The 25,256-nt window shown below is 39.5% G+C and overlaps 3 protein-coding genes across 3 annotated transcripts; 2 read left to right on the forward strand and 1 right to left on the reverse strand.

The window, feature by feature from the left end:
- Nucleotides 1-7,462: 7,462 nt before the first annotated feature.
- Nucleotides 7,463-12,045, forward strand: fgf8b (fibroblast growth factor 8b). Its single transcript, XM_061050956.1, has 5 exons — nucleotides 7,463-8,309; nucleotides 8,402-8,438; nucleotides 9,061-9,241; nucleotides 10,816-10,922; nucleotides 11,195-12,045. Exons 1-5 carry the CDS (start codon nucleotides 8,251-8,253, stop codon nucleotides 11,489-11,491), a joined length of 681 nt encoding a protein of 226 aa, XP_060906939.1. The 5' UTR covers nucleotides 7,463-8,250; the 3' UTR covers nucleotides 11,492-12,045.
- Nucleotides 12,046-13,736: 1,691 nt separating this feature from the next.
- On the reverse strand, nucleotides 13,737-16,461 carry dpcd (deleted in primary ciliary dyskinesia homolog (mouse)). The gene is made up of 6 exons (XM_061050968.1): nucleotides 16,342-16,461; nucleotides 15,743-15,823; nucleotides 15,237-15,361; nucleotides 14,945-15,078; nucleotides 14,682-14,784; nucleotides 13,737-14,168 (listed from the first exon to the last, which is right to left on the reverse strand). The coding sequence occupies exons 1-6, from the start codon at nucleotides 16,403-16,405 to the stop codon at nucleotides 14,064-14,066; spliced, it is 612 nt and encodes a 203-aa protein (XP_060906951.1). The 5' UTR covers nucleotides 16,406-16,461; the 3' UTR covers nucleotides 13,737-14,063.
- A 158-nt stretch (nucleotides 16,462-16,619) lies between these two features.
- On the forward strand, nucleotides 16,620-24,887 carry poll (polymerase (DNA directed), lambda). The gene is made up of 9 exons (XM_061050944.1): nucleotides 16,620-16,699; nucleotides 17,948-18,091; nucleotides 18,250-18,556; nucleotides 18,702-18,813; nucleotides 18,907-19,245; nucleotides 20,851-21,024; nucleotides 22,890-23,018; nucleotides 23,645-23,813; nucleotides 23,915-24,887. The coding sequence occupies exons 2-9, from the start codon at nucleotides 17,977-17,979 to the stop codon at nucleotides 24,274-24,276; spliced, it is 1,707 nt and encodes a 568-aa protein (XP_060906927.1). The 5' UTR covers nucleotides 16,620-16,699; nucleotides 17,948-17,976; the 3' UTR covers nucleotides 24,277-24,887.
- Nucleotides 24,888-25,256: the final 369 nt, after the last annotated feature.

The following is a 25,256-nucleotide window of genomic DNA, read 5'->3' on the forward strand; positions in this document are numbered from 1 at the left end:
GCAATGAACCATCAAGTCGGCTGTTATTAATGTTAGTAAGTTAATGATAACAGTAAGAAACCAATTGTCTGTTTTTAATGTTCATAGAATCATCACTTTATTTTTGGAGGGGGGTGGCTTTTAGACCCTGACTGAATATGAGGACAGCTATAAAGAAACAGGAAATGTAGGTAAAGAGAGCGAGGACGACACGCACCAACCAGTGTCAGGATGGGGAGTCAAACCTGCGAGCAGTGTGACGAGGACTGTTGCCTCTGTCTATGGGGAGCCTGCTCTTCAAACTAAGCTAATTGGGTTATAATTGGGCTAATAAGGTGGCCAAATGGTAAATGGACTTGAGCTTGTATAATGATTTTCTAGTCTTCTGACTACTACCCATCCACACACTGATGGTAGAGGCTGCTATGTAAATTGACCATCAGAAGTACCTATCCCCATTCATACACGTTCATACCTTCATCAACTTGGGGTAAAGTGTCTTTTCCAAGGACAACTCAGACATGTGGCTGCAGGAGCTGGAGATCGAACCCCCGACCTTCCGGTTGAGAGACGAACGACTCTATCAGCTGAGCCATAGCTGCTCCATAAATTAATGAAAATAAGATTATCGTCAAAACAAAGACAATTTCCTAGCACCATAAGACCTTAGGAAACCCAAACAGTAAGCTGGGCTGCAAAACTGGTTTCTTAACTTTGATAAGTGACAAATTAGTTTGAGACTTTATACCACTACAATACAACATCAGCTGTATCCTGAATCCTGCAGCTTGTGGTTTTCTTGAAGAGGGGCCCAGGGTCTAAATCAAGAACTTTGATATTAATTGCAGAAATAAAAGTCAGTTTTGTCAATGATTTATTTTAAATGATCCGGCATAGAGGTGCTGGTTGCACCGGAGCCACACTGTGCAGTTGGTGGAAAGAGGTTGGTTCAAGTCATTTCAGTCTTATTGCCGATTCTACTTGGTCAGGATATGTCCTTCATGTTATACATAAAATGAATTTCAAGAACGGCCTGATTTAAATTTTTACATTGTTAAAAAAATATCAGACACATCCTGTCAGGGAATGATGAAGAAAACTATTCATCCATTTCCCCCTTTTAGCAGGCTGCTCTAATAAGTCTCTACTGACTCTGTAGCTGGTCCAAAATACTGCATCATGACAAAAACAATGAAAACATATCATATATCGCTTATCTTAACATCTCTGTACGAGCCCCTCTAAAACATTGTGCTCTCAGGATGCCGGCCTGCTTGTGTTACTTACAGACCTGAAATGTAGTACGGGAGGTAGTACCTCCAATTATCAGGACCCTCTCCTGTGGAATTATCCACAGTGTGTGGGCAATCTCAGAACCTATCGGCAATCATCGTCTGATTGACAATGTACCTCTGGGAATGGATGTGAATTTCTCCGTAATTCCGGTGAAGCCAGCGGTTAGAGTCACATGATTCCAGGCAAGACTTCTTTTTCCAAGCGACGTTTATATCTGCAAAGGTGAACACAACAGCCCAGAGTAGCACCTGTTCATCTGTTGAGTTTGGATTCAACAGTAGAATCTAAGTTATACAGCGGCTTCACTCTGGCTCACTTCAGCGATATAAGTCTGAGAAGGAAACCAATTTTCTTGTGATTCACTTGCAATTAGCAGAAATTACGTTTGCCGAAATAGCAACATCTTTGTACAGATTTGTAAAAAAAAAAATCAATTGATCATTTCTGATGCATTTGTTTATAAAGCCCTGCATGATCAGGCACCAGTTTATATTTCTGACTTTCTCCATCCCTACATCCCCAGTAGATCCCTCAGATAAGGTGTTAAAGGAAGTTTTTCATATCCACTCAAATACCAAAGACTTCAGAGTAGACCTGCTATGTATGTGAAGTGTGATCATGAGATAACTTTTGTTGTGATTTTTTGCTACATAAATACAATTTGATTGACTAATCCAGTTACCATCCCACAGAAAGGGAGACATTATACACCAGAGCACAAAACTAGAGAGGGCTGTACCTCGGTGTCAAACTGAATTTAATCAAAAGGTGGTGTCTGTTAGAGGCACACATTCCTGGAACAAATTATCAGCACATATCACAAACTGTGACAGCTTCATCACAGGTAAAAGAAAACTCAATTATTGTCTATGAAACAAACCAGTCATGTTCATTCATAATATCTGGCTCCTCTTCTGATTCCCGTCGCCGGGGTCTTCTGGCTCATTTTAACTAGCTAGTTTTACAGGGGGGTTTTATTTAGTTTGAAAAACGTGTTCATGTGTGTAAATGGTAAATGGACTTGAGCTCCGTTTAGCACTTTTCTAGGCTTCTGACCACTCAAAGCGCTTTTACACCGCATTTCACACCTACACATTAACACACTGATGGCAGAGGCTGCTATGTAGTGAGACCATCAGAAGTAACTATTCTCATACATACACATTCATACGCCACAGAACAAGCAGCTGGAGCAATTCGGGGTAAAGTTTCTTGCCCAAGGACACATCGGACATGTTGCTGCAGGAGCTGGAATCGAAGCTTTGACCTTTCATTTGAGAGACGACCGACTCTACCAACTGAGCCACACCGCATGTTAACTCGTTTGTGAGTTCTCTTGTGTTCTGTCTTGTAGACCGTCCTGTGAGGAGTCCTATTATAGTAAAATGTGTTTTATAATTCTTATACCTGCCTTACTCAATTTACTACATTTAGTTAATGTACTAATTCAAGCCTACATGCATATAAGTGATATGTTTATTCATGTTTACTGTTCTAACTTGACAAATTCAATCAATTAATAAAATAACACAACAGACACGAATATATTTGAGTCTAGATCCAGCATTATTTATTTCAGAATCAGAATCAGAATCAGAAAATGTCACAACCTGGCAACCCAGAAATTGTTCTTATCACAAAGCATTAGTTGATTATTGAACATTAATAAAGCCAGAAGTCACAACTTGAAGGGAAGCTAAGTGGTATCCATTCTCCTCTAATTAAACACATTAACTGTTCTGATTTTATTCATGCAATGTGTGTGATTAATCCTCCATGTTCTCCTGCAAACCCCACGCAGAAACTAGCTATTTCACTGATGCTGAATATGTGAGCCAGAACACTAGAGCCAGGTCAAGGTAAGTAAGTGGTGTGTGTGGCGATGTGGTTACAGGCACATTATGTGGTTCAGGTTGTTGCAACAAAGCAGCAGTGTGTAATTACAACAGGTGATTGGAGAGTTTCTTTTCTCAAAAGCCACCGAGGTTTGGACGGTAAGCAACACTGCTTCCAGATGACACTGAGAATCACACATACTCTTTCCACCCAAACACACACATGCACACACACACACACACATGCGCACACACACACACACACACACACACACACACACACACACACACACACACACACACACACACACACACACACACACATTCTCTCTCTCATATGCTGTGCGTCTTCCTCTCTGGCTCTCTTTTTTTCTCCTCCTCCATGGTGTCTACCTTTCCATTGGCTTGGTCTTATGCAAGAGTGTGTATTTTTATGTCTCACATTAGCTCGGGGAATAATACCTCTCACTGAATGGTAGTCTGCTCTGGGGCCTTTTCAGACATTCAGTCACTCCTCTTCTAAGAATAACCAATGTGCGTCTTTGCCAAAAAGTTCCTCTCTGTGATTTCTTTTTCACAGCGTTTCTCTTGATTGCTGTTTTTGTACCTTATTCGCTGATACCGGGGCTTTGAATTAGTTAGCAAACTGTGATCCAAATGAGAAAAGCAGCAATGGGAGACTGAGAGAAAAGGGTTGGGATCTAGGGCAAAACTTGGACCTGTGTCAACTCTTCTCAAACAAATTAAGAGAGCCAGAAAGGCTGGTCACTAGAGAATCTCAGCAGTGAGGCAGCAGACAGTTAGGTATGTGAAAAACTAGCATAAAAAAATGATAGCTTTTGATCATGTTTCACAGGAGCCTTTTATGTGCAGTCTGGAAAATTTTAGCCAAACCTGTCTGACAGTTCACCTTAACAGAATGTCATTTAGGTTCGCAGAGACGGATTTGTAACTCAATTGTAAGTGGCTGTTGGTGACTTCTAAAGAGATGTATGGCCTGCGCTGTAGAGGAGCAAATGTTCAAAGTCAAGCCTTGTTAAAGACTGGAGTCAAAAATGTAAAGGAAACTAAGCTAACTAAGAATGTGATTTCTTTGTATATAAATGAATAATTAAACATCTTAAGACATTATACTTTCAGATTTCTTGGTTAGAGTAAAATGAGAAGATTGCTTGAAAAGAAGGAGCAGCCAGGACCAGGTTAGCATAGCTTAGCTTAAAGAGTGGAAAGAGGGGGGGAAAGGCTAGCAGAGTGTACTTCTATTAGCACCTTGATTACTTTTTTATTTGAGGGTTTTTAATGCCTTTGTTTGTAGGGACAGGACAGTGGATAGAGTTAGAAATCGGGGAGACAGTGAGTGGGGAAAGACATGCAGGAAACGGAGCCACAGGTTGGATTCGAACCCAGGCCGCCCGCTTGGAGGACTATAGCCTCTGTACACGGGGCACGTGCATAACCACTAGGCTACCGGCGCCCTAGCACCTTGAGTACTAACTTATAAATATGCTATAACTCATTTTGTTCTCCATTTAAAAAATCCATAGGAAATCAATCCATAAAAATGTCTAAAAATGAAGAAGTAATGGTTATAATGGGGTTTATTTCATTTCTTGTCTGGGAGCAGAAGCTTCCTTGAGTCACAGTGATGTATCTGGCCAATAATTGTAGACTGACATTAAATGTACAGACATGAGATGGGATGACATTTCTCATCTTATAAAAGAATAAACATGTTCAATTTGGTAATAGCACCTATCAAGTGGCACCTTTGAAACAATATCAACGCTGTACTCAGATGGAACTTTTATCAAAGGCATTCCTTCACTTCACACATTAATGCAATTTTTTAAAAAGTAGCCTACATATGACAAGAAATAAAAATACTGATCTAATAGACGTACGAATGATGTGCAAAGCAATGTGCATCTTCAAGGAGTTATCACAAACACTCACGAATCTGCCTAAAAAATAACACAAACCTAATAAACTACTGTCCTTTTTATCCTCATGCTCATTAAACATTAATTGATCTCATGCCAATGAGACTCAGCTGCCTGTTTTTAGACTGAATGTAGATGTAAACAATGATTGATTTGTATCAGAACTGAACTGTGTGAAACTATGAGGCTGAAAAGAAAACCCACAATGTTTGTATTCAACTTTACTCCTCAAAAAGAATGTCAAGTTTGAATTTATTAAGCTGTTCAAATCAAACATTCTGACACTCCACATCTGGAATCCTCCAGGTTTCCTCTTCTTAATCAAATTGTATCTAAATGACTTGTGTCCAAATCAATCTGGGAGTTCAGACTGCTGAAAAGTGATCTTTGGAAGAGTCACTGTGTGGTCTTCATTAAACTCAATCTCTTTAATTATCATGCATGTGGATTTCATATTTGCATGTGTGACTGTTGCTTCATAGGGGTCAAAATATAAAAGAACAAAGTGCTGAATTGTTCCAGGTGGAAAAATCACTTATTGCAAAGTCCCACTGGAACCAATAAGGCAGGTCCATTTTCACTCACTAAATCCCCTCCACTGGGTGAAATGACTGATTTACAACATTGACCAAACTCATATAATTAAATATATATATATATACATATATATTGAACTTTACTCTTAGACAGCTGCATGAAGAGTGCAAAAGTTTCTCATACTTCTCAAATACACAGAGAACACGAGCGTGCACGATGAACACTAACAGGTAAGAAAAGGTTTCAAAGAATCAGTTACGGCCCATCATTGGGTTCATCGTCTCATTTGAGGCTGGATGTCACAAATCAAAGACTGAAGTATAAAACCATTATTGTGATTTAAACTGTGATGTCATCTGTGTCACCTATGGTGTCATTCAGATATATACTGTAGGATTTAGAGGAGTTTAAAAAATGTTTTTGTGTCAATTTGTGCTTTGGCCAGTCGAGTCAGTTTCCAACATTTCTTTTCACTCTTCATTTCCTTTTAGTCTGAACTCATATGAATCATAATTCAATCCTAAACCCTTCATTTATTCAAATCAATGAAATTTGAAGTTAAAACATTTTTCTGCTTAAAAACAAAACAAAATTGATTTTTTTTTTTTTTAAAAATCAGAATCAAAATAAGGATCAATGTTACGTTACATGTATTTTAACGCAAAGAAATATGCAATGTGCGATAACATTTTTCATTGATGCGATAACGATATAAATAGCGATAAACTAAAAATAAAGAGTGCATATAGCTATAAGTCAGTTTCTTCAGCTATCTGCTTTTCTTAATGTTTTATACAATATCTGTGCTTTGCATCAAGTCCCTCCTGAATCCAAAATAAATCCCAAAGACCCTTTATTTTCCTCCACTTAACTGGCACTAAAATAATTAGCTGATAGCGAGCTGTAGCTTCATCTGACTGCATCAGAATTATTTGAAAGCATGAACGTTACTTAGGCCTTCATCCAATATGTGCAATAACACATGCTGAGGGAGAAAGTACTCTTTGAGTACATTCACATTTTATTTATTTATTGCGATAAAGTCAGACTTTTGCGATGTCTAATATTATTTCAAAGGGTCATATCATGATAAAGATAATATCAGGATTAATTGCACAGCCCTTCTGCACATCAGTATTTATTATCATCTGCGGTGAGAGTGTGAAGCTCATCCATAATCTTTATACATATCCATTTTTTTTTTATACTTGATTAAAAACTGTGGTTTCTCAAATCATCAAGTTTAGAGATCCTGAAAAACATCTCTGCCCCATCTCTTCCCTGTTAGTCTGATGTGTTTTCCTTGAAGTAAGCCCTGCTGATCTGCTGACACAGAATAATTACACCACTGTAGTGTATGAATCCAGTTGTGTACACAGCAGGCCAGGAACAGGACCTCGCTTTGAAAATCAGACCAGGATTCTGAAAAGTTATGGAAGAAAGATTATGAGCAAGAGAGCATTTGTATCCAGAGCAAAGGCTTTAGATGTTATGTGAAAACCATTCTGTGTCATGTGTTCACATGGAACATGTATTACTTACATATGTAGGATGAAAAAGTACATTGATGTGTGTCCTGAGGGACCGCCAAACAACCTCTAACCTGTAGTCAGGGAATAAGTTAAAGTAACTGTAGATTTTCTTAAAGACATGCCAGGTCATTTTTCCATGTGGACATCTCTGCTTGTGGAAAACATAAATGCATTAGGATTTTACAAGGATGAAGATTAAGCAATATCATGATATTTTTATTCATGAGAAACAGTAATCAATGCTTAAATAAAATCTAGATTTATTTTTGGGTGGAGTTAATAAACGGGCTCTTAAAGCATTTCAACTATCTTTCATCTCAAAGCTTGTCTAATTACTGTACATGCAACTTACTGATTGATTCTGTGTTTGAGGATTTGTAAGCGATTAGTTGCATGCAAAGTATTCAGTTTCAAACTGGCTCCAGCTTGAACGCTCCGCCTGCTCTCGTCGAGGATATTGACTTTCCCGCAAGTTTAAGTATTTAAATGTAGAGGGAGACAGATGCTGTATGTGCGCTGGAGGCAACCGCAAGAAACACACGTGTAAGGAGGATGGTTGACGTTGGAGTTTTACTATCTGTGCATCTTACAGACGGACAGCTGTAGCATCACTGCTATAACTGCACAGAGAAACACATAAAGCTGCTCCTGGGATTCTCTCCAAAGTGTTTTTTATTTAATGAAGAACTTTTAGGTTATTCGAAGGGCGCATCTGACGGCTGATGCGTAAAGATCCGTGCGTAAAACTAAAAATAGTCACCACTGTTCTGTCGAACAAAGCCAGGCAGGATTTTTTTTTTTACTGGAAACCTGAGTCAGGACCCGTATTACCGAGAGACTGATTGACAAGAGGAGGATTTGATGGAGGTCTTTCAGTGACAGCGACACTTCTCCCGGACTTTCAGCTTGGATTGGCACCGGAGCGCCTTTAAATCTCCGGGACTCTTTTTTTTTATTGTAGCGCGGAGAGTGGATCCTTTACCTGCGTGGGAACCTGCCAGTTTTGGATCCCTTAATTGGCATGGCTATCACCTTCTATGTGTAACCAGAGGGAGATAAAACAGAGCTGAAATCCCCATCAGAAGGAACTTTATTTTCGAGAGCTTCCAGCACCGACTCAGCGGAGTATTCATGAAGCAATATTTGAACTATTACAAGATGAGGCTGAGAACATCGAGGTTGGGTTATCTGTAAGTAAAAAGTTGTGTAAACATTATATAAAAGCCATTGTATCTCGTTGAATTTGACACAGGATTTAATGTTTTCTTTTATCTCTCCTTAGGTTAATTCAGTTCACGGCGCTTTGCTTTTACGCACAGGTAACTCACTTTTTCACGTCTATAAAAAGCATTAATGTTGCATAAAGTTCTCTAAGTAGGTAAAAGTTAACAAGTATGCAGGCGCCGTGCTTAGCGGCTTATAGTTCAGTGTCTCTACATCTGCAATAGGCTGCAATAACAATGAAAACATTTTATTACGAGTGCTATGGCAATTGGCAACATTTCAAACATCTTGAAAAGAGGTAAGCTCCAGCCTTAAAGTGATTGTTAAAACACATGTGGATAGAGAAGGGCTGAAATGAGAAAAAAAGGAAGTCAAGAAGGGGTGAAAGATCAACGGTGGTAAAAAACAACCTATCAGAGAGAAATGTCATCCCCGAGGGTCCATGAAAGCATCTCCAAAGAGATATGTCTACATCAGGCTACATGTTTAAATAAATGACAGAAAACAAGATAGATGGTGAACGAGTTTGTGTTGAATGACATGATTAACTGTGAGCCCAGGCCTTGGCTCTTCTTTGACTGGCAAGTTTTGGTCTCCTCGGAGTTGACATTTCTCAGACTGACCCGAGTTATAAAATAATAAAGTAGGCTTAACAATAAGCGACATTAAAAAAAGTAATTTCACCTTTCATGACATGTGTTTCCTATTGTCCGGCAGAACACTGAGCAGTCTCCTCCTAATTTCAAGCACCATGTCACGGAGCAGAGCCGGCTGTCGGACCGTATGAGCCGCAGGTTGACACGAACCTACCAGCTGTACAGCCGCACCAGCGGGAAACACGTCCAGGTGCTGGCCAACAAGAGGGTCAACGCCAACGGAGACGATGGAGCAGTGCACGGTAAAAAAAAAACCAAAAAAAAACAAAACATCAATTTAGCTTAGAGGAAATAGTGGTAGTAATATGTTTTTCAGCCCATAAGACTGTTTTGAATTTAAAAGGGGACAAATATACACTTCGTTTAACTCATTTTCGTCTTAATGTGGAGCTGTTAAGTTATTTTTTATGACATGTAAAAATATCGCGAGAACGTCATTTGAATACCTCAGGAAGTTACCTTCTGAATTTCATGCTAAATAAATTACTTACCTGAAGTGGCTTGTGTAAGCCCATTTATAAACATAGTTATAAATAGCTGAATGAAAGCTCACACATGTTAATCCACTCAGGGAGGCCATTTTTATTGGCTTTGAAATGATGAAACAACTTTAGTCAAAGCCCCGTGTAGGATAGCTAGAGCAGTCAAAGCTGTCGACAGCTAAAGGCCATCGTTTCTCACTTTGCAATGCTTTTAAACCTTCGGGAAAAACGTTGAAATTGGACACATGCTCACCTTACAAACAGGGTTATTATTTAGGCTACATGCAGTTTCACGAGGTTGTGTTGAAAAGCAGTTTATAAATATTTAAAGTGGTAGAATTTGATAGAAAGGGCAGAAACAGAAGCAGAAATTTAAAACATAATTAGCATGAATAAGGCCATATTTTATAGTTAGTTGCAAAAATGTAATTATTTAGTATTGGCAGTTTAAGACCCACACACCTGTTATGAATGACTTTAGAGAGAGACCTTTGTCTTTATTTTTTACTGCACTAGCATTAGGTTACCTAAAAGGCAACAGAATCCCTGTCACCAAAGGATTTTTTTGGTGTGTTGAGCCATCTTTCCACCACAGCTACGCACCATCCATCCACTCCTTGATGCCTGCCTCTTGGAGGCTGATTTTATGAGGAATTTTCATTGCATTACAACTCAACGTATGACTCAATTTATAAGGAGTGGTGAAGTCAGCATCTTCGCTTTATACCTTTTCCTCTCTTAGCGTCTCCTGTGTGCTCTTTTGTCTTTTAAATTTCTCGGCCTACACACACACATTCTCACCGAGGCACAGACAGAGAGAGAGAGAGAGAGAGAGTCAGTCAGTCATGCACATATTGGCCGCACGTCCTAAGTGGGTGTCACTTTTGTAACCAGCCCAAACCTGACCGCTCTTCTGTGCTTGTGGCTGTGTCCCTGACCGCAGTATTCTCACTCTCCTTTATCCCCAGTCTGAACTGCATCACAGCACGGCATTTATGGACATTCAACAACAATCACACTGTCAAAATCACTATCATTTGATGCTATTTTGGACAGCTTGCATGCCATTGTTAAAGGAGGTTACTGGCTCATAGAAGGGTTAAAAGTGAAATTTATATGATCCGGGTCCACTGGTCCCGATCCATTCAAAGCCATTTAATGCCATTTAAAGATGCCATGATGTAATTCCACTTTATTGCAGTGTCTAGCATACATAAAAGGATATATTCACAGGAAAGATGTGCAGAGCTCATTTGTCTCACTCACTGTAACATCATAATCTGCATGCCTGCACCATGTCATCTCATTATTTCCGATCTGTTTGGACTGTGCAGCTAAACTGGAGGTGGAGACGGACTCTTTTGGAAGCCGTATTCGTATTAAAGGGGTGAAGACGGGATACTACATATGTATGAACAAGAGGGGAAAGCTGATCGGCAAGGTAATCTGGAATTCATAGTTCTGTGGCTGCATTTGACTACAGCAACATCTTGAATTTTGTTTGTTTCTTGGAAATGTTACTCCAGACATGCAGCTCATGGCGACACATTGTTGAGACACATTTGAAGCCAGAACAAATTTGATTTGGAGATTTTTCAGAGCAGGCCCCTTAAGGTTTCTAAGGATAGATGATTGGAAATAAATACGTTGTTTAACTCACTGGATATCGTCCAAATAACTCAACTTTTCCCACTTTTTTTCTTTCTTTCCCAGAGGAAAGGACGAGGCAAAGACTGCATCTTCACTGAGATTGTTCTGGAAAACAACTACACGGCACTCCAGAACGCCAAGTACGAGGGCTGGTACATGGCTTTCACACGCAAGGGCCGTCCAAGGAAGGCCTCCAAGACCAAGCAGCACCAGAGGGAGGCCCACTTCATGAAGCGGCTACCCAGGGGGCACTTGCTGAGCGAGAGGAGGCCGTTTGATGTCCTTCCTCTCGCCGTCCCTGCCCATCCTTTAGGAAAACGGACTAAACATTCCCATCACCAGCGCTCAGGGGGCCGCTGAGGACTGCAACCACAGAGGAAGAACTGTGGACAAACTAGCACACAAGAACCACTACAAGAGAAATTAACTGTAACAGTCAAGTGCCCATACACGTTTTGCCTCATTTTGTGTACTCTGTGTAATTCTTTCTACTGGTTTGTATGTAAACATTGACTATCTAATCTGTTAGTTCATTCAGATTTAGGAGAGATTTTCTTATGAAATCAACGAGGATTAATGTACACAAAAGCTCGACTATGTTTTCATTTATAGAAAAGAATACTGTGGGTAGACGTTGCTGCCAGCTCAGCAACAAAGAATCTTTAACGAGTCTTTAATGGGGTACAATGAAGAGAGACACGGCAGCTATCAGTGGAACTTGTGGTTACAGCATCTGAGTCTCAGTTGACATGCTTTTATGCCTTTAGGAGGCCATTTTAACCTGTTTTTTTTTTTTTTTACATATATGAATATATTTTTACTGTAAAAATGTAAATGGTGTCAAATGATGGAAATATTTATTGTAGAGTGTATATTAAAACCACTAAAGAATCCGTACTCAAGCTGCCTGGCTTTTCTCTCGTGTGGTTGTTTTGGGACAGAAAGCTAGCATACATTGTTGGTCGCCCCCAAAAACAGTTTTTTTTTTTCTTCTTCTTCAAACTGGAGACCCAGATAACTGAGGGGCAATATCTGTGACAGGCTACTGAATTCAATGTGCTCAGCAAGTGAGACTTGGGCCTGAATGGCCCAGGCTATGCATTAAAAGCGATGAGGTCAGCCCACCATTTTGGCCCAAACAAAGGTTACCACCATGTAGTTGCATTTCTCACGATCGCACACCGTAACCCTCTGATCAAATGGGCCCTTTGTGAAACCTCATATAAAAGGGCATGTTATACAATAGTGGGTTCGAATAATAACACGAGGAGGGGTCAGTTATCAAAAAGAAGCCAGTCACACAGGGAGGGGTAAGGGGTTGCAAGGGGAGGGGGGGGGGGGCATCAGGGTCTGTGTGGCAAAATGTGGCATCGGCTGAAAGAGGGGGAATGGCTGGGAAGAGGCATTCGGGAATGAAAGGGAGGCAGAAAAGAAACCCTCTTCCCAGAAGCAGTTGAGCATGACCATCAGAGGCCAAACGACAGGGGAGGAAGAAGACCCCGAACAGAGGGACTCCGTGCTCTCACAGTGCATGAGCTGGATGTCCAATTTGTTCGTTTGTTAGCTTCTGCAGGAGTTTGTTTTGACAGCAGCGCGACTTCGGAAGACTATAAAACATTTTGAAATGAAGACTTTACAACGGATGCTCACTATTTAGTGGGTCTGATATATTAACATAGTGCTAACACAACTTCTGTTTGATGAAATCCTGAAACAACACCTTACCCAGTGTGTAGGAATGTGCTTTTGTTTGTCAAAAGTAAAAAGAAAACATCAGAATTTTCAAAACAACAGGACAGAGCGGGGTTTAAGACGCTTTTTGGTATTCCTATTCTTTCCATCTGGAAGAAGACAAAGCACAATAGTGAGAGAGGACTGTGGTTTTGTCTCTGCTTTTTGCACTTGCTCTCTGGGTTTGGACAAGTGGTCGAAAAATGCAAGGAATCACAAGGTTGAAAAACGTTCTATAATTAAATGCCATTGTCTCTTTTACACAGCAGCGTTCTTTTTTTATCCACTGTCTAAGTATTTCTGACTGGAAAGTGTTTTTTGTGCATTTGAGAAAAACTAAACACATAACCAAATACCTTGAAGTGTCTACTTTATGATTATTTCTGTCAAATTTAAATCAGACAGAATAAAAACAAATCAAAAGCAATAATTTGTTTTTGTTATCAAATGATATGGAATACATTTGTAACAAAGCCCTGCATATATTGCACCTATTTCTAACTTGTGTGTTTGGGCTTTTAGCTGCAGACCACAGGGTCAGAGTGACACTACGCTGTAAGGGGAAACAGTAACACTATAGCTGGCTTGCTGTAATGGCTTTCAGGGTGGCCCACTACATGCAGGGAACATTAGGGTATTCAGTTAACACAAATGGGATGTGCTCGTAACAGTGACCCTGGAACGAACAGGGATGAGGCATTGTGTGTTTTGAGTGTTTTACAAGGACATCCATGAAAGGTGGGGGTGGTAGGTTATGTGACCCCCATCAAAATTGTTCCCTTGTAGGTTTGGTAACAAGAAGCAAAAAATAGACATTGTTCAGGTCCCATCTTAAAATGTTGTAAATGCAAATAACTCTCTGCGAAATCAAACATTTGGAAAAACATTTATTTCTCAGCTAAAACGTTGAAAAATTGTTTGGAGACTACATACAATGTTATTTATTTAACTGAATATGTCTGATCAAAGAAGAATGGCATGACAACTTTCAACCCTGACAACTACTAATTAGGCCTCAATTTGTTAACACAATGAGGTAAGCATGAGACCATTGGAAAGGCACTGTGAAAAAGTCTTCCCATAATGCAGGGCTCCATTAAAGAACAGGAAGAGAGAGCTCAACGTGACTGCAAAATGACACAGTCGAGTTCGGCTTTAAACGCACGCAACAGAATTATTCTCCTACTTCTGCACTCTGAATTCACTGAGTTTTGCAGTCCACGTCCCCTTCACTGGTCCCCTTCAGCTTCTTCAGCTCCTTCAGAAGCTCGTGTTCAAGGGTTAAGATCTCCTTGGGTTTCTTGTACTGGACCACAGAGAAGAAAAAATAATTACTTCACCATTCTCCACAATCCTCCTCCTCCGACAAATCCTTCACTACAGACGCTGCAAGAGCGTGCAAAATATCACAAATGATAAAAGAACAAGTGATACTTACAAAAAATAAATATTATTGTAAAGTGAGAAAAACTTAGAGGTAGGTGAGAGGTGCAAATAGGGGAAAACTGGAGTCAAAAATCAAAAAGAAAAACTCCTTATTGTTATGATTTTCATTAATATTCTGTCACAGAGTCCAGCTGCCTTGAAACAGACATTGTTCAATCAAATTTGAATGCAAGTAAAGGTCAAAGCTTTCAGGATGTTTAGCTGAGATACTTTTGCAGTTGTTCAGATTCATGAGATGATGCCGATTTGGTCAATGCAATTTAACACTTAAGATCAAACACGTCTTATTATCAGCCCTTAATGCTTCCATCTTTATTTGGTAACATTAGAGCTACTGATTCGTCTTTTTTTTCATTGTTGTGTATGGACTTACGCTGACAATCAAAGTGTTATTGGCGTGAGTGAAGCTGAGGGCGGAGCTGTCCAGTGGCAGCTGACTGCGATCCAAATCAGTGATGCCAAACTTCTTATAATACCTGGGAATACATGCAGAGGATGTCAAGGGTTTATATCGCCACTGCATTACAAATGTATTGTAAACAGTGCCATCTATAGGCAGCACACAAGGATTATATTGTCAAGTGTACACCACAAGAATGAAAAAAAAACAACAACAGTGTTTTGGAGCATATTTACTTTTTGTTTGAGGTTTTTATAATGATGCATCTCTCAGACGGCTCCACAGACACACAGAAGACATCTTTGGGGTAGGGAAGGTTACGAATTCTCCACTGAAAACTGCTCTTTGTGTCTTTACGCATGAACACCGGCTGTGGACAAAGGAACATTCAAATTGTGTTAAAGGACATGATATTTACATTTGTTTTCTCCAAAAGCAATTCATGTGAACAAACATTAAACAGAAATTAAAATGAAATACAACAGTCATACTTAGGCTAAAAGTCATAGATAACAGAAGAAAACCTACATTGGAGCAGTTCTCCTTGATCACCTCTGTATCTAGAGATGTGACAGGGCCTGTGAATGTCTCCCCGACCTCGACCTCCCATGGGCCCTGAGCTCCAAGCTTGCTTTTAGTGTGCCACTTTCGTACTGAAAAGTACCAAAAGTTTAGATTTAATAAATAAAATAAGATAAAGATAAGATAAGATAAGATATACTTTATTCATCCCAGCAGCCAGCATACACAAACACACAACACAACACATATATACATACATATCCCACCCATACAAAAAAAAACATGAGCCCACAATACAGTTTGATATATGATATATGCAACTCAGGCTAAAGTTTAAATGTCTTCTGTCCTTACTTAAAAGGGAGTCGTTATAAAGTGCAATTGCAGTAGGTAAAATAAAAAAGTATTTTTAAATCTGTCCTTTTTGCAGCTGAATGCCTTTGAAATTAAAAATATCTGCAGTTACTGTCTGTGCCTGCTCCCATGTAAGAACTTCAAACCTTGTTGCTTACCAATAAGCTCATCTGTTTTCAAGTCATACTCTTCTGCCATTTCTTTTCCATCTTTGAAGAGGTAGTGGATCTTTCTCTTTCCTGGAAGATTGAAAACACACAATTAAAAAAACCTGAAAAATAAATATGAAAAACCTCACTAAAAAACAACAGTAGTGTGTTTCTATTAAGTGCCAACTTAAGTCAATAATTCAGTGACCACAGTATTGGGGATGGCAATTTATTGAAAAGAAAAGCATTTCAATAAACAGGAACAAGTGTGGATCGATAAAGATTCTGTTAAGGTTGATAAGAAAAGAGCATCAAACACAAACCCAGAGAGCAGTGAGTCATACTCTACCTCTTTATATATATATATATATATATATATAACAACGTCCTGTTGTTGATAAAACATTATGTTTGTAAGTGTTTTATGGTCTTTTGTTGTAACTTGTGTAATGTGGTTCATATCTCAGGTGTGTCATTACTTGTTGCTTGGTAATATGAGGCTAGCGTGTCAGCTAGCTAATGAACTTAAGTTATGAAGCGAGAAAGAATCAGACAAAATAAAATCTTTCTACTTAAATAAACAACATTCCTCCTTCAAAGTTACTCACCATCGGTTAACAAGGCTGTTTTCTTTGATGATTTTAGGATATCAATCCAGCTTTGCACAGCCATGTTTCTAAAGAAGTCCTGCAGCTCAGAGCCACTTCCGGACTCAAATGGTAACCACAGCAACGGAGGTAATTACATGTACTAAATAAGAACTGAAATAATGAAATACACTATTTTAATAAATACATTTATATAAACTGAGATGTTTATAAACATCAAAGTTATTTTGGAATTTTAATTCGATTACAATTTAAACCACAGTCTAAATTAAAACCATTAAACCGGACCAGTTGACCCGGAAGTGAAGCATTTTGAAAGTTGTTGGATTGTTGTTCGTATGGTTCCATCACAACAGGGGTAAGAAACAAATTGTTAACATTTCTTTAGTCTTCTACCTTAAATGTGCAATTGTGTGGATATGTTGGGGTTAATTAAAGCTCAAATTATATATTTAATGAATAATGATAACCGAAAAATTCCATATACCGACGGTTTAAAACGTTAGCATTAGCAATAAGCTAACATTATTTTACTTTACAGATTTATTTCTCTTTCAAAGCAAAAACAACCGAAGTGTCATGTTGATCGATATCTGCACGACACGAGCCGATATTATTCCATTCAAGCAGCCAGTACTGTGTTCTGCTTCAATACTTTGTTTCCTGTTTGTCTCTTATTTGTCTCAGATATCTACTGTCACTGTTTTTACTTTAAGTCATTAGTCATAAGAGATGTCATCAACATTTAGGTCTACTTTACACAGGTGTGTTAAGAGCACTTTAAAGGGCAGTGTTTGATTTTACACAACATTTATCTGACAGCTGAGATAGTAACTTTGGAGGTTAATACTTAACTTTTATGTTACTGATCAAGTAATTCATTACAGTGTCTATACTTAATGTATGTACCACACTATTTGATTTTAAGAATACACTCATCCTTGACTAGATGCCACAAGTAAATACTGGTCTGGGTGCTAATTTCCAACCCTGCTACTTACACATCGATAAATTTTTCATTATAAACCAGGATAAACTAAATGTATTAAACAGACAGGCTTGCTTTTACTTTTGACCCCTCAGTACATCTGAGTGATAAAACGTTCAAACTTCATTAACATTTTGAATGCATGATGGTGCGTGTGTATAATATTTTTACAGTCTAACTGGTTGGATTTGAAACATCTGAAGGAATTAATAGCTGGCAAAAATAAAGTAAGGGTCAGCACATTTCTCCACTCAGAATAGGGTCATCATCACACCAGAATTTTAAACTTCATTTTGATACTATTAAAAAAACCAATAATATCTGTATCTGTTTTTATACCATAACGACTAACATTAGGAGTACTGCCATATCAAGTACTTTCTTGTTTTTAATGAACTGCAGGCAAACTCCTGCTATCCTATCCTCCTGAGATAGTATCGTTTTAAAACATGTGGGATCGCAAAGTATCAAAGTTTTGAACATTTTGACAATCTTAAACTGAACACACTAAAACAATGTTAAATAAGTATATTATATATATAACACTGTGCTATTAGTAGTAAAAAAATGTTTTTCCCCCACAGTTCTAGATAACCTAATTACTACTTCCTGTCACAGGCCTCTGGCACGCCCCTTCAAAAGACAAGATGGAACCTCGACATGGGATTATGAAAGCCTTTCCCAAAGTGAAAAGAGCCAAAGTGTTTCAGGCAAAGGATGTGCCTCCAGCAAAGAAGAAATTGGATGATTGTGAAGTCACAGGTTGTTACAGTTTGTAGTGCATGTGTTTGAGAGAGAAAGATGGAAATGACGTGTAAGAGCCAAAAAAGTGTCTAGAAGCAAGATTATCAGAAAAACAAACCTTGAAAACACCAGATTCACATGTTTGCATTTTGACGTGTCTCTCTGATTTGTCCCAGGAAGTACATTTAACGGGGTCACAGTGTACATTCTGCCGGCTGGAATAGGAAATGCAAGATGTCAGATCTTCCAGAAACAAATTCAGCAGAACGGAGGACAGACGGAGAGTTCTCTGTCTCCCACTGTCACTCATGTTGTGGTTAACGACGACATGGACAGAGACAGGGCTCTGCGCCTACTGAAAGTGGATAGTATGCCCTCTGGAGTCCAACTGGTGAAATGCAGTTGGTTGAGCTTGTGCATCAGTGACAAACAACTTCTGGATGTTGACAGCTACAGCCTTCTTTTACCAGAAATTTTAGTGCAGTAAGTAATAATACTTCATACTATCACTGTCTTATGATGTTTGCCACACATATATTGTTTGTACACTTCACTGAAGCGGTCAAGTTATTTTTGAATTAAATGAGTCAGCAGCTTTGCAAAATCTATTCATGCTATGTCCACATAGGGAATCTGTAACACGACATGGAACCATTAAAGAAGAGCTGCCACATGTCAAACCTGCAGAAGAAGCTATCACAGCTTCTGATCAAACTAAGCAAGAGGAGACCGTACATGAGGTAGGTCCACTTCCTGTGCATAGAAAAAAAAACATTTACAGGTTTCAAAGCAAGACGTAAACACATTTAGTTATTCTTGTTTAACACTCTCAGACAGTACCTGACACTGCAGAGGAAGTGCGAGGAGAGGAAGACGGGGTCTCTCAGGGTGACCTAGAAGCTCTCATCACTGGCCAGCACCCCACAGAGGAGACCCCTGGCCCCAGTCTGGACCCCCGTCCAGACTCTGCTGCTGAGAAGGTCGTCTCAGGGAAGTGGGTCTGTGCCCAGTCCTCTCAGTCCAAAACCAATAACTTCAACAAGCACCTCACAGACAAACTAGAAGTGTTGGCCAAAGCCTACACTCACCAGGGGGACAAGTGGAGGGCGCTCAGCTACTCCAAGGCTGTCAACGCACTGAAGAGTTACCACAAGCCCGTCATGTCATATCAGGTGATTTAATGATGTTCCTTATTGTTATGGAGGGAGGAAATGAAGTACCATGCAGTGATTATGCGGTTTGTTATCAGCACACAGTTCATGCATCAGCATCGGTAATGGTATGAGGGTGCATTAGTGCACATGGATCGGTAACCTGCACTTTCGTGAAGGCTCCGTTAATGCTGAACCAAAGATACAGCTTTTTGAGCGACATATGCTGCCTTTCTTCAGGAAAGTCCTTGCACATATCGTCAATTCAATGTCAAGCATCATTCTGCTCGTATTACTGCATTACAGCGTGGCTCAGTAGTAAAAAGTCTGGATGCTAAACTGGCCTTCCTGCAGTCCCAACTTATCACTAATTGAAAATGCGTGGCTCATTATGAAGGGTAAATTGCAACACAGGAGACCCTGAGCTTTTGAACAGCAGAAATCATACATGAATACACACAACAATGGAAAAACATTCCACTTGTAACAGTTTGGGTCCATGCCTCTTGGTTAATAGTGTTTTGGAGAGCGTCAGAGGCAGTAAGTGAGCCGGAAGTGCACAACCACATGTGTCTGAGGTTTCCACAATGCTCATCGTCTATTACAAACTACACATCGACCTTACATAGCGCATTTGTACGGCTACTATTTTATCATTCATTAGCAAAATAATGTCCACATGACCCCTCACGTCACTGTTGAGTTGAGAGGCAAAAGCAAAGTAGGAGTCAAAAAAGTGTCTAGAAGCAAGATTATCAGAAAAACAAACCTTGAAAACACCAGATTCACATGTTTGCATTTTAGGAGCTTGGTTACAGGCATCTGTCAATGAAAGAATCAATCACTCATTATTTGTATTGCACCAATTCATAACAAGTGTTATTTCAAGGTGCTTTACTAAAGAGGAGGTAAAAGCCTTTACTCATTGTTAAGAAAAATGGGATAGGGGGAGATGGGATAAGATGCAGGAAGGATTTCTCCTTTGTATTCCTTGCGTTCCTGTTGTCCACACTGCCTTGCCACGGAGGTTGGAGCAGACTGTGAATGAGGACAGCAGTGGTTGTGGGGACGACACAGTCCGATGGTGGTGGCTCGGCGTCAGAGACGTCGGGTGGTAGTAGGGCCAGATTACCTCGCTGAAGGTTGGGGGAGCTCTGTCTACTCGAGAGCCCAGCCTCTGCTGCCGGGACAAGGCCTTCTGAGCTGGGCAGAAGTGCTGCTCAAAACTTCAAGGATAAAAACAAGGTGCCATCTAGTGATGTTGTTACCCTAGTAACTTAGAAACAGACATGCCTTGAAGGTACAATCCAAAACTTCTGTTAAATACGATCAAAAGTACGCCAACTGGTCCCCTCAGTTCCCAAAACACTTACAGAGTGTTGTTAAAATAAAAGGAGTATGCAACAGAGTGATAATCATGTCCCTCTACCATTTTAAAAAAAACATGTTACTGGTATGAAATTGAAATTAGGTAAATCATTTTCCAAAACAGGTTCAACATGTGACATGTTGGCTTTGTGCTTTAAAAAAAATTAAATATGGGCTTTCAGTGTTTTGCAAATCATCACATTCTGGTTTTATTTACATTTTACACAAATTCACAACTTTGTGTTTTGATTGATTCAGGAGGCGTGCCAGATCCAAGGAATCGGAAAGAGGATGGCTGACAAAATCGACGAGATCATGGAGAGCGGTCACCTGCGGAAGATAGATCACATCGGGGAGGCTGTGCCTGTTTTGGAGCTTTTTACCAACATCTGGGGTGCTGGAGCTAAAACTGCACAGCTGTGGTACCAACAGGTGAGACAAACACACATGCTTAGAATCAAAGTTACTGGAAGGGCTGGGCGATATGACCTCAAATCTATATCACGATTAATTGAACATTTTACCTCGATAACGATTATTTCGTTTTTGGTTTTTGCCCTCATAGTTCACTTACATGGTCTCTACTGTAAATATGCTCAAATATTAAAGCTTGGATATTTTTTCTAATGAAAGAATGCATATGCGATGAACTACTTTCTGGTTATTTATTGAATATTTCGAACTGAAATCAAAGCATCGCTTGAAATGAAAATGACGCATTTTAGTTTTAAAGTAGAAATTAACTTCTCTAAAACAATAGAAAATGAATATCTTGCATTTCTTGCAAACAGTTTTTCTGCAGTGTTTACATTTGACTTATTTTTGTTCGGTGTCATCTTCCCTAAAGACAAAATGTGTCCAAACGACAGACGTTGCTTCCATGTCGTGGATTGGCTGTGTCCTCATGTGACTCTGCCCTGAAAATAAGCGAAATAAGCGACATGGGCAAGATTACATCGGTTAGAGATTCTGAATGTCGGTTATGATTAATTTTTGATTAATCGCCCAGCCCTAGTTACCGGTACATCAAGAATGAAATGGCATGCACTTATGTACTATATGGGTAAGCTCTGAGGTGACCTACTTTAAGCTTTCACTTTCTCTTTAGAGATTAGAATCTTTTGTATCAAAGTGTAGAGATAGATAGATAGATAGATAGATAGATAGATAAATAATTACATATATTTATTGTGTTGATCCCTCAAATGCAGTTATCAAACAAAAGATATATAATGAATACAAGCTGGTTACTCAACTGGAAAATAACTGCTCATGTGTCACCGCTTTACACTCTGGAGAGTGATAATGCTTGTTTTTAATTCACCAGCACTCTCTGCTGGTCACAGCCAGAAAAAGAACTGCAAGTGTAATACAATGAAACTCATATGAAACGCAATTTAACTGGTAAATAAATCTAGTAATATCAGTGCATATCTAAAATAAAATAGAAGATACCAATAGTCACTGGAAAAGTGAATATCGACTGTCTGATTAATCGGTCAGGCTCTAGTAAATACAACAACATTTCCACCTTTGAGGAGTTCTAGTTGCTTTCTTTGTTTTCATAATGGTCCTGTATGCGTGAAACTATTGCTCCCGGTATGCGACGGTACGGTATATGCAAACCTGAGGGGATGTCCTCAGGTTTGCATGTTAGACCTGACTGAGTCTTCCACGGTGTTGACTGGCCTGCAATCACTCAGCACCAATTTAGCAAGCCGTACTTCACTTATTCCATTTAGTTTCATCTACAGGTCTGTGGCGATTCGAACACTCCAAAATGCTGCTCTGTGATCTTTGGTGAAGCAGTTGGCCGAGACATCAGTCTGATCCCTCACCTGAATGCATAGGTTGTAGGTGGAAGCTCAAAGTACTTCACAGATATTTAAATTGTGTTTGTCAAAAGGTGGATATTACTTTTCACTGAGTCGTCTAGGAGTTTTCTAAAGTGAAATAAGCCGCTCAACAGCGCAGTGGTGTCGTTATTTTCCATCTCTGCAGCTGCAGGAAGATGCTACTGTGGATTGTCTACATTGGGCTGCAAGGGACAACATAGCATGCAATTATATTTCTTATTCTGAATCTGATCAACACCATTAGAACAAAAAAGAACAAATTGATTTAAGATCTTAATTGCATCACGGTTAACGAGTTAAGGCTGACAGCCACAGCTGGGATATGAATATAATCCTATTTCAGTTAACAAAAAAAGCAAGGAGTCTATGGGAAGCAAATGTCTTATTAAATATATTTTCTTTCTTTGAAGATTCTCTTAAAAATATGATTTGCCTTTAAAGGGATTTCGCACATTGGATGACATCCGCACTAAGGCGCACCTCAGCAACACTCAGAAAATAGGACTCAAGCACTACGATGACTTCCTCGACCGCATGCCCCGAGAAGAAGCTGGAGCCATAGAGAAAGTGGTAATGTCTTCATGTGTCATTCTGGGAAGATGACTGAAATATGTTTGCATCTTTAAGTCGAGTATAAAGAGGTATGTTATCTTTAAAAAAGAAGAGGTCTCTACTTAAACCCACAGAGGTTCTAAAGCAGAGAGCTTGAAGTAGGAAAACGTTTGTTTCTGCTTTCCTTGACTGCCAGATGATGGAAAAACCAGGCTGCGTTCTCACAAAGTGGAGCATCCCAGAGGAGAAAACTCACTTTTCAATCGTGCTGCATCTTATTTTAGCCAGAGACCTGTTCACTCCCGAGCCCTGAGTACATCTGTAGTGGTTTTCATATTGTATTTCTTGAATTTTCCATTTACTAAGAAGCCAGATAAAAATTGCACATGAACTAGATTGTGAAAGCATGTGTGCTCCCTCTGGCTTGTCAAAGTCATGTGTGATGCTTTGGAGAGCCTGCTCCCATGTTTTTATCTGGAAACATGTCAAAGATTGCATGTTTTAAAAGTAAGAAGGGTATGATAAAAACAAGAGAACATGCACAGTAAACGCTTTTCAATGATTTGAGAATCTGAAGATTTCAAAAAGCTCCATCACTCTTGGTAACATGACAAACTGTTCTTTGTGTCTTCTGGTGTCTTTAGGTTGTGGGTGCTGCCCATGCTGTAGACCCACACCTGGTGGCGATGGCATGTGGCTCCTACCGTCGAGGGCAGACCACATGTGGAGATGTTGATGTGCTTATAACTCATCCTGATGGCAAGTCCCACAAAGGCATTTTTAGCAAATTGTTGCAGAGCCTCCATGACAGTGGTAAGCTGGATTTTTTTTAAACACTATTGTCCTGCATCATATTCACGTTTGTTTTGTTTGTGTCTCTGATGGGAAATAACCCAACTGTTTTTTTTTTTAAGGGTTTTTGACAGATGACCTGGTGAGCCATGAGGAGAATGGGGAGCAGAAGAAATACATGGGCGTTTGCCGACTGCCAGGACCGGGCCAACGCCATCGGAGGCTGGACATCATCGTAGTGCCCTACGATGAGTTTGCCTGTGCTATCATGTATTTCACCGGCTCAGCACACTTTAACCGCTCAATGAGAGCCATGGCAAAGACCAAAAACATGAGCTTGTCAGAGCACTCGCTGAACAAGGATGTGGTGCGTCGGGGAAGCTTGAAGGTGCATGGTGGCAGTCCACTTTCTACACAGACAGAGAAGGATGTTTTTAGTCTTTTAGGCATACCTTACCGACAGCCTCATGAAAGGGACTGGTAAAAGTTTTCCCGTCACTAAGCCAATCACAATGCCTTGTTTGCTTTAAAAAATTATGATGATTATGAATGAAAATGAAGCTGCTTTTATGCTTTTAACAACTGCTTTTAAGGAAATGTTACTGCTCGAAAGATCATGTAAGAGCTCTGTTGGACTTTATTGTATTTTTATTCTTCAAATCCAAGGACTGGGTTCACTCAAATCCACATGTTTTCTAACTTAACCTCAGTAGTATCTGTCCCTCCAGTGATGTGGTATCCAGAGCCTTTTACTGGAGGGACAGTTTCTTCAGCAGATCATTATTAATTGAGCTGAGTAACTAAGAATAATTATGTAAAGACAAATTGCTGTTCAGTTTTTTTGAATGTCAGTTCTGCTAACTTGCATTATGCAAGGCAGGGAGCAAATCAAAAAAGTGAAACATCTCCACTTAAGCAGGTAGACTTAAAGACTATCGGCAGGGCTGCTTAAAGCTAGAGGTAAGTGTGAAAATATGTGGGTATGCACGTTGAGTGAACTGGTCTTTTCAAGATATTTTTAAAAAGGGAATGCTTGACACTACTTTGAACAATAAATTATGATAATAAAATAACTTACGGGTAATAGAAAATGTATTTCTTTGCGTCATTTTCTTTTTTAGAAATAGGCAGTACAACTTGGGCTGTTTATGAGTTTCAGTCTGAAATAAAAAAAAGTTCGAGTTATTCCTTGGAAAGAAAGTAAAACCTTTCTCCATTCACCTGTGAAATTTGTAAGCAGTCTCATAGGTTAGATAAATTATAATAAACAATAATAATAATAAAGAAAAGTTTTGGTAGAAGTAGATGAGGAGGACATGAATTTCTGTTTTTTTTTTTTTCACGAGTTCCCACAAACTAGAGAAACTGGAGAAGAGGATTCCAGGAAGATAACAAGGCCATGCACTTGAGACGCACCGATCAGTGATTGGTCAGCACTTGCCAGCTGGCCCGGTTCATCCAATC

This window comes from Labrus mixtus, chromosome 2 (genome assembly GCF_963584025.1).
Source record: "Labrus mixtus chromosome 2, fLabMix1.1, whole genome shotgun sequence".
NCBI classification, from domain to species: domain Eukaryota; kingdom Metazoa; phylum Chordata; class Actinopteri; order Labriformes; family Labridae; genus Labrus; species Labrus mixtus.